This window comes from Phallusia mammillata, chromosome 4 (genome assembly GCF_965637545.1).
Source record: "Phallusia mammillata chromosome 4, kaPhaMamm4.hap1.1, whole genome shotgun sequence".
NCBI lineage: Eukaryota > Metazoa > Chordata > Ascidiacea > Phlebobranchia > Ascidiidae > Phallusia > Phallusia mammillata.
The window spans coordinates 5,542,413-5,558,160 of record NC_137255.1 but is presented as its reverse complement, the minus strand read 5'-3'; the positions used below and the strand labels follow the sequence as shown (position 1 = coordinate 5,558,160).

At 37.1% G+C, this 15,748-nt stretch overlaps 1 protein-coding gene across 3 annotated transcripts in view; it reads right to left on the bottom strand.

Annotated features, from left to right (window-relative positions):
- LOC145222192 (uncharacterized) overlaps positions 1 to 15,748 on the bottom strand; it is a 50,153-nt gene that overhangs the window by 33,581 nt on the left and 824 nt on the right. For all 3 annotated transcript variants that reach the window (XM_080088243.1, XM_080088245.1, XM_080088244.1), the window contains exons 2-4: positions 15,442 to 15,526; positions 14,361 to 14,439; positions 13,351 to 13,405 (exon numbers count right to left, since the gene is read on the bottom strand). In XM_080088243.1, the coding sequence (XP_079944369.1) occupies positions 13,351 to 13,405; positions 14,361 to 14,439; positions 15,442 to 15,526 (219 nt within the window). The remainder of the gene's footprint in view (positions 1 to 13,350; positions 13,406 to 14,360; positions 14,440 to 15,441; positions 15,527 to 15,748) is intronic.

The window sequence follows — 15,748 nt, the reverse complement described above, 5'->3', positions numbered from 1 at the left end:
CGAAAATTTTAAATTTGCCGAATAAAAAGGCTACGTTTTATTCAACATCGCTGACAATTTTGTTTTTGCAAACATTTACAAAAAACTACTCAAATGTAGTTTATTGTTGTCAACAGTTAAGACACAAATCGCGCCTCTGAATTGCCACGCGTCTGGACGAACAACAGTTGATGAATCAAATAGTGTCTTTCCCAAGGGTGTTACTCAGTGTTCAGTGCAAACGTCATGTATCCCCAAGTGAGCGCACAACTATGTCTGGCATCTGAGCTATGTTTGATGGCGCTACTGTGTTCCTCATGTCGGGATTTAACACGACAAAGGGTAAAACTTTATATTAGTGGCGTTGAGTGATGGTTTAAATCTAATTGTTATTTTCTAATTCGTCGTAAGCTGAAGGGAACGCATGGTTCGATTTCTACATTATTTGAATACCGCAGTATGTATTTTTTTGTCCATACACCACGAAATCAACTTTTAAAACCCGATGCCGACGTATGGTTCGATTTCTATATTATTTGAATACCGCAGTATGTATTTTTTTGTCCATCCATACCCCCACGAAATCAACTTTTAAAACCCGATGCCGACGTATGGTTCGATTTCTATATTATTTGAATACCGCAGTATGTATTTTTTTGTCCATACCCCACGAAATCAACTTTCAAAACCCGATGCCGACGAATGGTTCGATTTCTAAATTATTTTAATACCGCAGTATGTATTTTTTTTTGTCCATACCCCACAAAATCAACTTTTAAAACCCGATGCCGTCAAGCATGTGGTGGTATGTAAATATTATCCGTAACAAGCTTGAAAATCAGGAATGCGCAAACAAAGCAAATTTATACCAGCGCACAAAGAATATGGCACGAAAACGAATTGCACCTCACTGCCAATTTTAAAATCAACTTTTACCACTCAAAGGCGAACGTCTCGCATTTGTCTTGCTGTCAATGTTTTGATCCAATAAAAAAATGCTTTAGATTCGTTTTTTATTTTCCTTGGCCACAGCAAACACAAACGCCCCAAGAAACAATTTTTCAGCCTAACGGTTGTGAGTAAACGACGTTAAACGAAAATCTACCAACACATAAAGTAATATATGTGACAACCGAAAAAAGTAGAGCTTTTGGCCACCACATAACAAACAAATTAGTTTTATCGTTTCCGTTTGTTTACAGCTAAACATTGCGAATTAATACCATCTGATATGCCACTTTCCGTATCCTGTTTCCGGCTGCCTACGTCATCGGCATTTCCTGTTCAGCGGAAATCGCCTCAAGCTAAAAACTCTGGTTTCACTATTGCAGGGATGGCGAACCTTGTTAGTTGAATGGGTCAAACATGACATCAAAATTCGAAAAGAAAACAAAGTGGGTCACATATTTTTTTACATGTCAATATCAAGATGCTTGTTGCTGCATCTTTTCTGCAAGTCTTGTAATCCTAGGTAGTTTTCAGTTTAATACACGCAGCAGTCATATCTGTGCTGAGACGATTCCTGGCACTTGATTTTATGAAATTCATGTGTGGAACCGAACAGCGTCAACAAAGGTACAACAAATCGTTTCAAGTTTTACGTTTAAATAAACATATCTGTTGCCTCACAATTGACTCAACAATCTGTATATTGAGACAATAGGCAATCTGGCAAAGGACTTAAAGTTAACTGTTGCGTTGGTTTTTAATCTTGGAAATCTGGTAACCCTACCTATAGTAATCAGTATAAATTTTTGAAACTACAAGTGGGTCACTGGAATTTACGTGGTGGGTCACTTTTTGACCCGCGGGTCAGTGGTTCGCCATCCCTGCCCTATTGGTTACCTAACTCACTATCATAGCGCTCTACCTGTCATACAACTGTATATGATTTGGACATCTTGCTTCTTTAACACACAATTGCATCACATACTCTCCATATTAGGCATGTCAGCGCAGCAACCTAACGTCTTTTTTGAAAACAAATTTGTCATTTAACTGGTGTTATGCTAAACAAAATACTAGTTGTTTTTTTAAAGAACGTTTGCTGACGTTTCGCCCACCAGAACGGTAGGGCTTCTTCAGAGCAAAAATGCACAAAAGAAGCGGGATATACTCGCATTATTTCATTCATTGCTCTGTAGAAGCCCTACCCCTACCTGAAACGTCAGCAAAACTACAAGTTCACAAAATCAACATGTATTTTGTTTAGCATTACACCAGTTGAATGACAACTTTATTAAATGTGCAACCTGGTGGACGAAACGTTTGTTCAGTAACCCTAATTCTGGTAAAAGTCTTGCCAAAAAAACAAATACTGCTCATTTTTGTATCTAAAAGACTAGCGCAATAAACTGTACGGCAAAACAACGACAGAGAAATACCATCGCACATACTGTGGTGGCCCATAGGGGCTTGTACCCGCTGCAAGGTTGAACAACAGAGCCAGAAGGCGTGGAGCAGCAACGGCCGTGATCGTAACAGCAGATAAATTTCGTTCTAATCAATTATGCATGGCCACAGGAGTGCTGTGAAAATGCGCGACAGTGCTGGTTTGTAACGCAATGTACAGAATACGTCAGTTGCGTGATATTTATACTGCTTAAAAGGGGGATCACTAAGCCACACCCTTACCATTAGGAGGGCCCCAAATTCAAGTTTTGCCTATTTACTAATACGTAGAAAAGGTCACGTTTTAAGTTTCAACCAGGGGTGCCGTACTTCCTTACTTCAACAAACTGCACTGGTTTTTGAACAAAGGAAAATGTGCTACAATAAATTCTCATAAGTTAACAACCAAACAATAGATGAATTGTGAATGCCTACAGGGCAAAAAATATTCCATTTATGACTTCTGGAATGCCCAATGATATATCATAATGTCGTTAAGGCATTGACTTTACAATAAAACCAACGGAACGCACAGTTTCACGACGAACCACTAGAAAGTGAAAGCAAGCGACCAAAAAAGGAAAAAAGCGCGTTACCTTTTTCTCTCGTTCTCTTCTTTCTGATGAAACTTTAGACGTTACGTCATGATGAAACAAAGGGAGAGCGCGATTACATTAAAAATTCAAACAGGTTTAACATCTGTGAAGCACAAAGCCGCAAGTTCTGTACAGCGACGATTCAGACAAAAGCAAGGACCAGTATTGCCTACTTGTTGCCGTTCTCGCAAGGTACTTGAACTCTTAACACAACCACACAATCGGTATTGTGATGCAATACACAAGGCCGGATTTGAAGCATAACAGAACGCGTGCCGTTGTGGTAAACGGCACTTAAATGGAGTTAGACTGTGCTTAAGTGGGTATTAGCACTCCAATAGCGTTGTACAGGGACCGGATATCAAAAGGCCGTGTTACAAGGGTGCATTGGCACCTTTACCTGTCCGAAATTCCTCACCAGTGACGTTATTTATTACCCGGCCTTACAATAGCCGGAAAAAATGCGCAACGTCATCAAAATTACAAAATAGTTCAGTGCAACGACATGCTGTAATCATAGTGCAAAGATGTTTCGTAAAAAAAACTTTAGAATGTGAATTAAAATATTTCTAAAAGGTCCGCTACAGCGTTTGGTTCTTAAAAAGTGACTTTACAAAAATGGTTAGTGCAACGACATGCTTTAAGTAGTGCAAAGATGTTTTGTCCGAAAATACTTTAGAATGGGACGAAAAATAAATTTAAAAGGCGCGCAACTGGGTTGGGGTATTAAAAGTGACTTGTGAAAAAAAAAACATCGAGACCATCAATTTTACAATAAATGTCTTGTCACCAACTGCACTGATGAGAAATTCTAGGTTCTAGGTGCACTGTTCGCAGCATACTTATGGATACAAATACTGCAAGAATATCTCAAAAATTTGTAATTTTTTTACTACAAATGAATTCCAGAAGAGTTAGTACAGCCATCAGCAATTTTCCATTTTAAACAACGCAAACACCACATGATTTTGGATTTATCCCCAACCATTTCAACAATCAACATTTGGTACAAATAAATCACAGTTGTTTTAAACCTAACTAAGTGGCACTAAAACAAAGCCGGCAAATAAAGGTAGGTTACGTACCGTTACAACGGTGCCTTTATAGGAGTCAATTCTCCCTACCCCCGATGCGTGTAAAATTACGAGTCACAACTTTCACGCAGAGACGCGACAGGTCGCAGTGACGTTACAGTCGTGAATAATAAGTTTTATTCTGACGATGACCCACCCCCGGTCAACTAAAGGCCCAAATTTGGTGCTTTTAGCGATGTCAACTAATGGTAGTGTCTTTTATAAACCGAGATAGCTTTGGAAAATGATGAAAATTTGATTGTATTGTGCAAACGAAACAAAACTGTTTTCACCCTATTCTACATAAAGTACACGAGAAAGCGTATTTTTAGCATAGTTCATTTTAATTTCCAACCAGTCAACGCATAGACGCTGGTTCAAATACCGCCGATGGACAAGAATTTTCACGTGCTGTCAACCTGGTTAGTTTTACAACATGCTGGCCTAGTAAACTATCATTGGCCTATTATAGCAGGTCTTAGTACACAAAGTCAAAAAATAGATGGCAAAAGCACAAAATCGTGTGTAAAAAATGACAGATTTGGGCACAACCTTGACTCAGAAACTGAGAACACAGTGCAAAGTTTACAATGCTGTAGTATAGTCCCGCCTGTCTGTATGCAAGACAACGCTCTATGTGAGGTACTGCACACTGAAAACGATTTTTTAATAAAGTTTTCAAACATTTCCACGCTTTTCATCAACCAACAGTACACAGTGTAAAGTATACGATGCTGTGGTATAGTCCTGCCTGTCTACAAAACAACATTTTACGTGAGGTATTGCACACTGAAAACGATTTTTGACAAAGCTTTCAAACATTTCCACGCTTACATCAACCAACAGTGCTAAAAAGCACCATAAGCACAGCAGACTGCCTTTCATCTTCGCCACATGACTAAGCCTACACCCCCGCCAAGTGAACACTGTTCGCTACAAACGCGGTACAGAAATTTGCCCTTGGGGTATCAACGCAATGTAAACGATAAGTTGCAAAAGATAATAAGGCCATGAAAGCATGCACTGCTGTGAATCCCATGCTGATAGCAAACCGGCATTGCGGTCAAATTTATTGCACACTGATGTGTTGGGCCGGCGGTTAAGGTAATGAAACGGCCTGTTGTTAAACCATAATCGATGTGAAGAAATATGATGATGAATCTATCAATGAGATCAATAAATTTGAACTCTCTCAAAAAACGATTTGAGGTCTTCTAAAGCAGGGATCCGCAACCTTTTTTGTACTACGGACCGTTTTTGAAACTGATTTTTTTTCGCGGACGGGCCTTCAAAAAACTACAAATATTCAGTAATAAAGACGCACAAATTAGTTGATCATCTCCGTGATACACGGGCAATATATTGTAAACCATTTAATCTGAAAAAGTCTACACCCCAGGAACGAACTCCTCGCAGACCGACGGTTGCCGACCACTGTGGGTGGGCAACCTTTGTTACTGTGGGGCTAAATACAATAACACAAGGTGATTTTACTTCGTTGCTTACCAAATATGCTTGGCTACAAGTAAAATTTGCATTTGATTCTAGCCACATACGTTGCTAGGTCGCAGAAGAATAGCATAGGGCGCATGAATCCGCTTAAAAATATATAATATTTGGACTCGTTTGTCAGTACATTTCAAATTCGATCGTCTCTGCGGGCCGCACAACCTTTACTCAAGGGCCGCATGTGGCCCGCGGGCCGCAGGTTGGCCACCCCTGACTTAAATGAACATACACTTTTTGAAAGCTTTCCTGTAGATCAGGGGTTCCCAACCTTTTTACGATCTCGTACCACTGGACGCTCTGTACTGCTACGCGTACCACTTCTGGCAGAACAACTAATTTGATCGAATTATATTATATTCAAGAGAATAATATTGGCCTACTAAAATAACACTAAAGACCCACAATTATTTTGTTTTGTTTACTGTCCACCAATTGGTCAGCAAAACCAGATAAATAAATGATAAAGTTGTGAATCCAGGTTTTTGTGAAAAAAGAACGGACGCTACTCGCGTACCACCTGAAAAACCTTCGCGTACCACTAGTGGTACGCGTACCACAGGTTGGGAACCCCTGCTGTAGATTGTTTAGGGGCAACGTATACGACAAAATTGATACAGTTTGTGTTTTAGAATATCACTATACATATAAAAGCAGAAGCCTACGCAACAAGACCCTGCGAGTTTTAATATTTATTCTGTATCCTCCAGAAAAGTGCCTACTGTCAAATACTGGCAATAGGCATAAAGTTTAAACTAATAGATTTCACCCAACGTGTAGAATAAGATTACGACTTTTCACATCAACATGAAACGGGTTTTACAGTAACAAAATGTGCATAGATTCACATTTAAGTTGATGCTACAGCAGTTAAAGCGCATCTTCAAAACAAACAAGCTTTTCTACATTAGGCTCCTGACACGACGAGTACACCCACATTGCAATATGTCAATGATAAACCTTATTCAAAATAAATGCGCACAAATTTAGCTGCTCCTTAATTAAACTGTACCCACTCAAACATGATAAAACAGTCATGAATGTGTTGCGACATCGTTTAAAGGGCACAAAACATCGGTAGAACTCGTGTCAATGGGTTTCTTGTTTATCACAAGCGTCGTCAAGCCAGTATGCGGCTTTTACTCCTTAGTGAACGACAAAGCCTTTTGAGAGATCAAAGGAAGAAATAGGATGAGTAAACGATAAGGACACTAACCTTTCGGGTTGCGTTTCAAAGTTAAGTAAACCTAAGGCCCGAGCTACCTAAAAACCTATTGCTAACATGTACTGAAGTAACATAGTTATCTGTTCGGTTTTAATGGAATTTTAACGTTAAAATTGGCGATTTTCGTAAAAATGTCTAAATGTCTAGTGCTGTTTTTTGTGTGCAAGGCAGTACTTCTAACCGTAGTTCGTGTTCAAAAAAGTTGCCTCTTGAAGATTGGCTCTGCTATTTTGCAATGCTTAAGGTCTTAGAAAACGTTGTGTAAAAAAATTGGCTAGCCACAGCTTTGCTGCTAATATACGCGAAATGTCCTGGTGGCTGCAAAAAGGTGATAAGCACTGGTATATAAAAGGTAACAAAAAACGTTTAAAGGGGCATGGACTTTTTAATTAGCTAAAAAGTATGTAATTTTCTTCTAAAAACAGAAGCTGCCTGCTCTTAATCGGACACGTAGCATTAATTTCAACTCGTAGAAGCCTTAAAACTCTCTTACTCGTCTGCCCTAGTGTACCTGCTCCTGGCCTAGCGAAATGCTATTGCTATTGTACAACTGCGCTTATACAATAATCGTCCTAAACCACGTGCGTTCAATACAGACGATTACAAATACCAATGTTCAAGCTTCAGTTATGTACCGCTGTTTGAACCTATTTACCGACAAAACAAAATTCATTCCCACACCCTTTCCATTACAACTTTCACACCGCAATATTAAAACCACAAGGTAACTTCAGGAAAGCAAAAACTCAAGTAATTTTAGCACATTTTTCAGCTGTTGCTACACTCGTAGGAACCGGCGTACTTCAATAGCGCGTCAAAGTAAGCAAAATTGAGCGTTAAAAGTCTCTTGGCCTCTTGACGCCTGGTTGGTGCTCGGGCATGCGTACGCCAGTGGGATAAAGAGAGATCTCAATTTACTGCAGCTTGTGTTACACGGCACCAACAAGAATGTAGCAAAGTATTTTTCTGCCTGTGAAGTGCTTTTGTGTTGAAAAGGATCGTATTTTTTTCATCAAAAAACCTACATGTGTAGGTGTAAATGTAGGGTTTTTGAGCGGTACTCGTATTGTATCCAAAAATTGGAAAAAAGCTGCAACATCGTACAAAATATAGTTGGCCATAATATACATCACAAAATCCAAAAAAGGTTTCAAAAAGAATTATCTAAAGGGGTAGAAATGTTTCCAGACGCTGATGGCTGGACGCTTGCCTCGTGAGTCATATCCTTTTGTGGTGTAGAAGATGTGGTAAATACGTATCCGACGGTATTCTATTTTACGGCATTTACGAGACAATAGCGCGCGAACTAACAATAACCTTGACTCCTTTCATAGTCATGACTAAGTTTAGAACCAGTTTTTTTTACATTATTTTATTTTCGGTAAGGTCGGAATAAAGCGGTCAAAAACATAACCTGAATATTTTCGAACATTTTAAACCTAACTTACGTAAAAAAATTTGTTCCATGTATATAATAAGATTTTGGAGTTCAAGTATATAAAACGTTCAAACAATTTTGATGTTTTTTACAAAAAAATACGGTTCGTTTAAATTATTGTGAAATGTACATTACATAGTTCCTTGAAAAGCGTCCAATACTTGCTTTCATTAATACAGCATAAGTGGAAAGCAACGTTCTAGGTCGCAAGCATCACACAAGGCCCGGTAAGGCCATATATTCTCATCAATAATATATAATTTACAAGCCAGCAGCCCTTTATTGCACAATTTGCAAGTCAACACGCCTGTATATTGGCTTTGTAACTTTTAAGGTGAAAACACTGCAAAAGCCTGAGTCGTATTTGCCAATCGACTTGTTTCTATAAGTTTCGCTCAAGAAATTTAATACATTTTATCAGTTTAAATCCGTAATAAACGTTGTCTTACAAATATGGATAAAAATGAACCAACGAACTCGAAAGAATTAGAACCTTACGAAAACCAATAACATTCCTTTCATAAAAACTCCTGCTTAAGTTGTCAAGTTAGATTATATCGATAACGTTGACTACGTTGGCTAAAGTCCAGCATCTAACGAATGTACTATAAAACTACCAAAATATAGCTTAATCAATAATAGCAGTCACATAGCTTTCTACTACAGGAATCTAAAACCAAAACCAAACAACACAACTTTGGTCAAGTATGCCATATTGTCTGACAACAAACGCTCGGTTCAGGACAAAAAGCCGGCTACCTTCGACAACACCTAGTCAAGTTTAGAGACCGTAGGCCCTCTGGGCATAATGTGATCGGCGATTTTTTGCTTCACATGCTTGTAAACTGCCAATTACGGCATTGCTAGCCTTCTGCTGTATCACCCGTCGGAAAAACAGCCGGTAACATAGGTTTACTTCATCCGTTTCAACTTGAAATCGAGAACGCTAATGCTAAACGTTTAATTTCTTGGTTCTGATGGAATTAATTTATCGCATCCCTGCTCTTGTGATCCCAAATACACTTCGTTGCTCTGTAGAAGCCCTACCGTTCTGGTGGTTAAAAAAACTAGTATTTTGTTCAGCATCACACCATTAACGACAAATTTGTTAAATATACAACCTGGTGGACGAAACGCTTATTTAGTGTTAAAGTTGGAATTTGCTAAGTGCTTTTATCAGTAAACGCCTGAAATGGCACAAACTACTAAAACCTGAATAACCCAGAAAATACAATATGATTCTGTTAGTAGAGAGACCAATAAGACCAACACATTGGTTTGCCAGTAATCACATTCGGCTCTGTCGAGTTTAAACAGAAATTTTCTTTTGTGCAGACTTGGCGTATGCCTGGTTTAGGGATATGTACAGTTGACCAGACGATCTATTCGTATAAAACCACAAACAAAGCTAAATAAAACAGCTGAAATTTGTAAACATTCAATTAAAAACACATTTTCAATAAACCTTCAGATAACTCGCAAAGTCGCAATGTTGTGTAAGGTAAAGCTCTCCAATACTGACAGCGTGTTTAAATTAAAATACCCTGTTTATACAGTTTGAATCAGGCTATTTACTGCTAGACGACATAAAAGCCAAAATGTTAACGCGTACCTTGCCTTTCACGCATAGTTTAAAAGACATAAATAAACAAAGGTCAAATTCCACAAAAAATAAACAACAAAAACTTGCACAAAACCCAAGTTTACAGTTAAAGCCACCACAAATAAACTGCGATCTGCCCCGGTCTTTCCGCGTCACTGGGCACAATTGTGACATCACAAGGACCATTGTGTCCGGCCTTTGACGCATATTTCCCCTGTGCGTGAGGATAGAAGGTCAGTGGGTCGTGACGGGCAACCAGGCGTGTCCTCAATAAAGGCTCACAGACCCACTGTTGCGGAACGGTGCACCCAAACCCCTCTGAATCTACTTGCAAAAAATTGGCGCAATTTAATCAAATTCAGCAACGCTTTCTAAAGAGGAATGATAAATTTTCGAATTAAAATCCTTTGATTTGATTAACGCAAACGCCATACTTGGAGTCAAAGGGAAGATAGCTATTGAATTTTTGCGGGTTTTTTTTGTAGCACAGTTTTAGCATTTGTGGAATGTTGAAAGCGTATGAGGCTGTCCGTTTAACTTTGCACCTAATATTTTCTGTTATTCATAACATTTGGAAATATCAGCCCTTTAGCGCCACTTAGTGGATACAAATTACAGGTATTTTAGGAAAACACCGGTGTCAAATATTACATCATCTACTCGGGACAAACATTTTAATGCGAATGTAAATAAATCGTGTCAATAGTGTTACAAAATGAAAACGCTGGTAAAATCAATACAAATTCTTCGCAATCTGTATCTAAAGTTGTGCAACTAAAACAAAAAATGGCCATGGTTGACTCTACAAAGCAAGTTGGCAAGGCACTTTGCCTAGGCACTGTTAAACGCCGTATAATTTTAATGGTCACTTAAATATTATTGTAAGTTCATTTTTCAACGACAATAATAAAAAACGTATCCTAAAACGTTGTCATAAATGCGCAAAAAATGTTTATCATCAATAATAATCCTTGGATACTTCATTTTCGGTTTTACTAACATTAGAAAAAACATCGACAAAATACTGACGTTAAAACGCTCTCTATCAATCAAATTTTTGGCCCATTGTTTGAGTGTTATTATTTCGTTTATAACGCAAACATTTATGGCGAACATGCGCTTTTCAATTAGTAACCACATTTTTTTTTGATAAAAATTATTCGTAATTTCAAATTGTGCAAATACAGCAAAACATGGACCCACGGTTAATTGTTTCAAAGCTATTTGGAAAATCATTTTGGTCCGGCAATATTAACAAAATGGTAACGCTTTAAGAATCCAATTTATATTAAGCACGTTAAAGTAGCCTAAAGTCTGGTGTCAATTTATATGTAACGCAGGGTTGCATAATATGACCTCGCGTTTCAAGTAATAACGACAAGCGACCGCATTCCAGCAAACGTTTTACATGTACAATATAATGTTGACACAACAGCGTGATAACGAAACGGAGAACAGCGGTATTTCGTATCTCTGACAGTGGTTACTTAATATGGAATAATGTACACGTTTTGCGTAAGCGCCATTCCCAACAATAGGAGTCCGACACACGTACAACGCCTATTGTACCACACACACTGGGCCTGTTAAATGAAAGTTAGTTATTATACAGGGTTGTGCAATGCGGTAAGCTTTATAACACTACCACAGTTGAACTCCCCTAAATGAAAGCTAGGGACTCACATAAAATTGTACACTTAAGTACTAAAAAGGTTCTCAAAACATGAAATAACATTTTAAAACAGTGCAAATGAAGTACAAATATATACTGTTCAAACATTGAGTACAAGTTTTGTAAAAGTTGTTAATGTACAGAAATATATGTATTGATTGTCATGGTCCAAAAGTAACAAAACAGTCCTTCATGGCACTATTCATTAATTTCACATAGGAAAGGTTATAGGCACCACTTGCATCATGAATATGTATAAATGTTATAATATACATAAATAGAATCGAAAAATTCTAATGGGCTTCTTATTCAGAACTGTGTTTGCAAACAACATTATTAAGAACCGCTTAATGAGTAAACAAGTATTGCTAAGGTATTTATAAAATCATGTACAAAGGCATGTGACCTGTTAAGAGTACAAGGCATAGTAATAACCAGCTTCTACTTCTTTAAGCTCAGATAGTGGAAATGTGAGATTAACATTCCTACAGCATTATTAAATATTTATCCCAAAACAGCGGGTGCAAACACAAGAGCATTAGGTGTTCTGGTACATTTACCACGGTCTGCAAATTATTTAAATATATATTGTTTTAACAGTTTTGTATGTGTTTTGGTTGGGTCCATCAACCAAATGGTATTTTAAAACAGTTATCAAAGTCCGCAAAATGTTTAAACATTGTTTTTACAGTTTAATGTGTGTTTCAGTTTCGGTACATTCAACAAATGGCTATTGGGACATTTAACTAAGTCTGCAAAATATTTAAAACAATGTATTGACAGTTATATGAGTTCTGGTTTGAGTAAAGAAATCAAATGGGTATTTCAGAACATTGGCCAATACTTACAAGGCAAAAAATTAACAATATATTACCACTTCATAGAATATTTTTAAGCATCAGCTAAAGCCAAAGAAGAATGAAACTGCTTCAAAATGTAGCCACCATACACTTAATGTACTTCTCCTCACAAGTGGGTGATATCAACACCACCTATTGTTCATGGGCCCATTGAATAGCTTCCTTATTTACAGGCAAAAGTTAAGGGCTTGATTTTAGTTCTACTGTGTGCTAGACTGTTATAAGCTTTCTAACAAAAAATGAAAAAGGCTACATTGTGCTTTAATTTTAAATTGCGAGAGTTTTATTTTTAATTTTTTGATTTCTGTTTGCATTAGACATTTATTACAAGTCTATTTGTTTCTTGATTTAAAATTTATAAAGTTTGTTGAAAACAAATAGAGCTTTAATTTTGAAATGCAAAACTGTCATTTTAACTTCAATTTAAATTTGACATTGAACATATAAAAAATAGTCTATTTCTCCCCCTTTTGTTGAAATAACAAATCAAAACAAAAAAGATATAAATCAAGTCGAGGAGTTTCATTTGTCACTTTCAAAGTCAATAGAATTGAACTTGGTAGTTAATGAATAACTGTCATAAGTGAAGGGCGTCTGCGGTTTACAGGCACAATACAACCGAACCCACTTGGGTCACAAACTGAACAGCCCTTAAGTGCTATGATAACAAAACAGAAATGAACCAGTAGGACCAGATTGCTTGGAACAGTACTGACTGTGTATGTTGTAATCAGGGATTAACTGTGTGTAAGTAAAATACAATAAACCTTGGTTAATCTGACAAATTCAGACCAAAAATTATATCCGAATTAGATGAAGATCTGGATTAACCGATGTCGTTAAGTTAAAGCCTTACAAGATAACAAATCATTTGTAACTAAAGTTTTGGCCAAATTAGGCGAAGATCCAGATTAACTGAATCCGGTTTAACAGAGGTTAACAGTATGACATAAAAAAAAGTTTTTATTCTTTAATATTTGTATTAAAACTATTTAAAATTTACTCACCATTTGCAAAATGTCTTCCTTCTTTGACACCAAAAGAAGATCAACTTTCTCTGCACTAAAAATACAATTCACCATGTATATGGTTACAAATCCTGGTACATTTATTCTGGGAATCTTTCCCTATTCTATTGCCATTGTCACAACGATTTCCACCTTTCATTTTATAAATTTACACCATGTATATGTTTACATACAATTATAAGCTTGCGTTAGATATTTGAAAGTCAAACAATTTTTGGGCAATAATACATGAACATATTTTATACATGTCATTCTGTCTAGAACAGTGTTTCTCAACCTTTTACTGATTGAGTACCACCCAAGACTTTTTCTATTGCTGCATACCATCTAAACCAGGGGTCGGCAACCTTTTTTGCACCGCGGACAGTTTTTGAAAGTGAAATTTTATCGCGGACCGGTCTTCAAAAAATTACAAATATTTAGCAATAAAAACACTTAAATTAATTTGTCATCCCCGGGATACATGGGCAAATTGTTTTTTAGCATTTAACCTGAAAACTGTACGGCCCGGTAACGAACTCCTAGCAGACCGGTACCGGGCCGCGTACCAGCGGTTGCTGACCACTGATCTAAACTATGTTTGGATGGGTAGACCAAGAGATAAGGCCTATTATTTATGATTAGGACAGCAAATTTCTAAAACCAGCTAGGTTAGCAAATCCTAAAGAATGGCCCAGACATAAGTTTCGCTCAAAACCGGGACTATTCAGTTGGGACAGATAAGTTACATCACGTATAGCAGAAAGTTTCTTGCACACCACCTTAAAACTCCACTAGTTGCATGTGCACCACAAATTACGAACCACTGGTCTAAAACATCTTCCTAATAGCAATAAATCACAACGAACTTTCAGTAGCAAACCAACAGCCACCAATGATTTATGCTTGTTTAAAAAATGCTGACCAAAACACCAGAGCCATAAACTGTAGTGTACATTTAAAAAAGTAGACATTTAAAAACAATGTCAAATTTGTAGCAAGCTACTTACCTTAACTTTACTAACTCTACAACATTTTTGTAATCGACACCAGAAACACTTCGTCCATTAATGGAAAGAATACGATCACCTTTAACACAAATATCTGCTATTAACTATTATCTGCTGTTAACAATAGATGGTTTTTAAAAATAAACTTTTTGACACAACAATATTTTAGAGATATCTACAAAATGTTTCTGCTATTGACCATGTACATCTTTTAACACAAAGTTTGGAAAATAGAAAAAAACAAAACAATAAACAATGGCAAACTGGTTAAGCTTTTCACAAACCGAAAGCAGTCTTTAAAATGCTTTCTTACGCTAAATGAGTATATATAGTAGTCTTAACTAACTAAGAATAAAGATAAGGGCCTCCAACACTACAAGTATATACAGTTAACAAACTTTTTGTAGTCCAGTCTTATTTTAGTTCAACACATTAACTGAATTTTATGCTAGCTGCCAGAAATATGACATTTTTTACACTTGTACCCTAAAGTGTCTTGTTTTTTGAAGGTTTACCAACTACTAACCCCATACCGATATTGTTAGGTTTTGTCAGTAGAACCTATGTATATATATTAGTGATGGGACGAGTACCCGCTACTCGGTATCGATGGTATCGAACGATTTCAGTGGTATCGATACTCGTACTCGGTATCGAAATATTTTGTTTCTGTTTTCGATACCAACGTGCGAGCACCGAAGGCCGATTTATACCATATAAATATGGGCAACTTTATGCCAATATTTGCTTTGGACAGCACAAAAGTGGAAAAAAGTTCTGCCAGTTTACAGATATCTTTTTCGCTATCACGTGGTGATTACATTTTTCGGCATGTGTGAGTGAACGCCTGTACCCGCGACCATGGCAGATAAATTAGCCAGTGATATACAACTAAGTACAACACTAGACTTAAGTACTCGGTAATCACACTCAGTATCGAAGGTATATACATGTGGTACTCGTACTCGGTATCGGTACTCACTTCAAAACCTGGTATCGTCCCATCACTAATATATATAATATTGTTTATAAGCAGTCAGCCAATCAAGCGATGTTAAAGAAATTTTCAAAAAGATCTCACCTTCCTGGAGACCAAATTTTTCTGCTGGACTACCTTTATTAACTGACTGAACAAATATAGTCTCCAAAGGTTTGTGATCAATGTCCTAAACAAAACATTAGAATAAAAAAAGAGTATTAATATAATGATGCTAATTTGGCTGACACCTGGTGCATCAAACTACTCAAATATGAAAAGCACAGTTATATGTCAACAAGAAATTAGTGAGAGCTTTTCATAGAAGTTTTCAATGATTTCCAATGAAAAAAGTAAATAAACAAACAGTGAGGCATATGCTAGATATTAGGGGTTAACTGATTATCAGCCA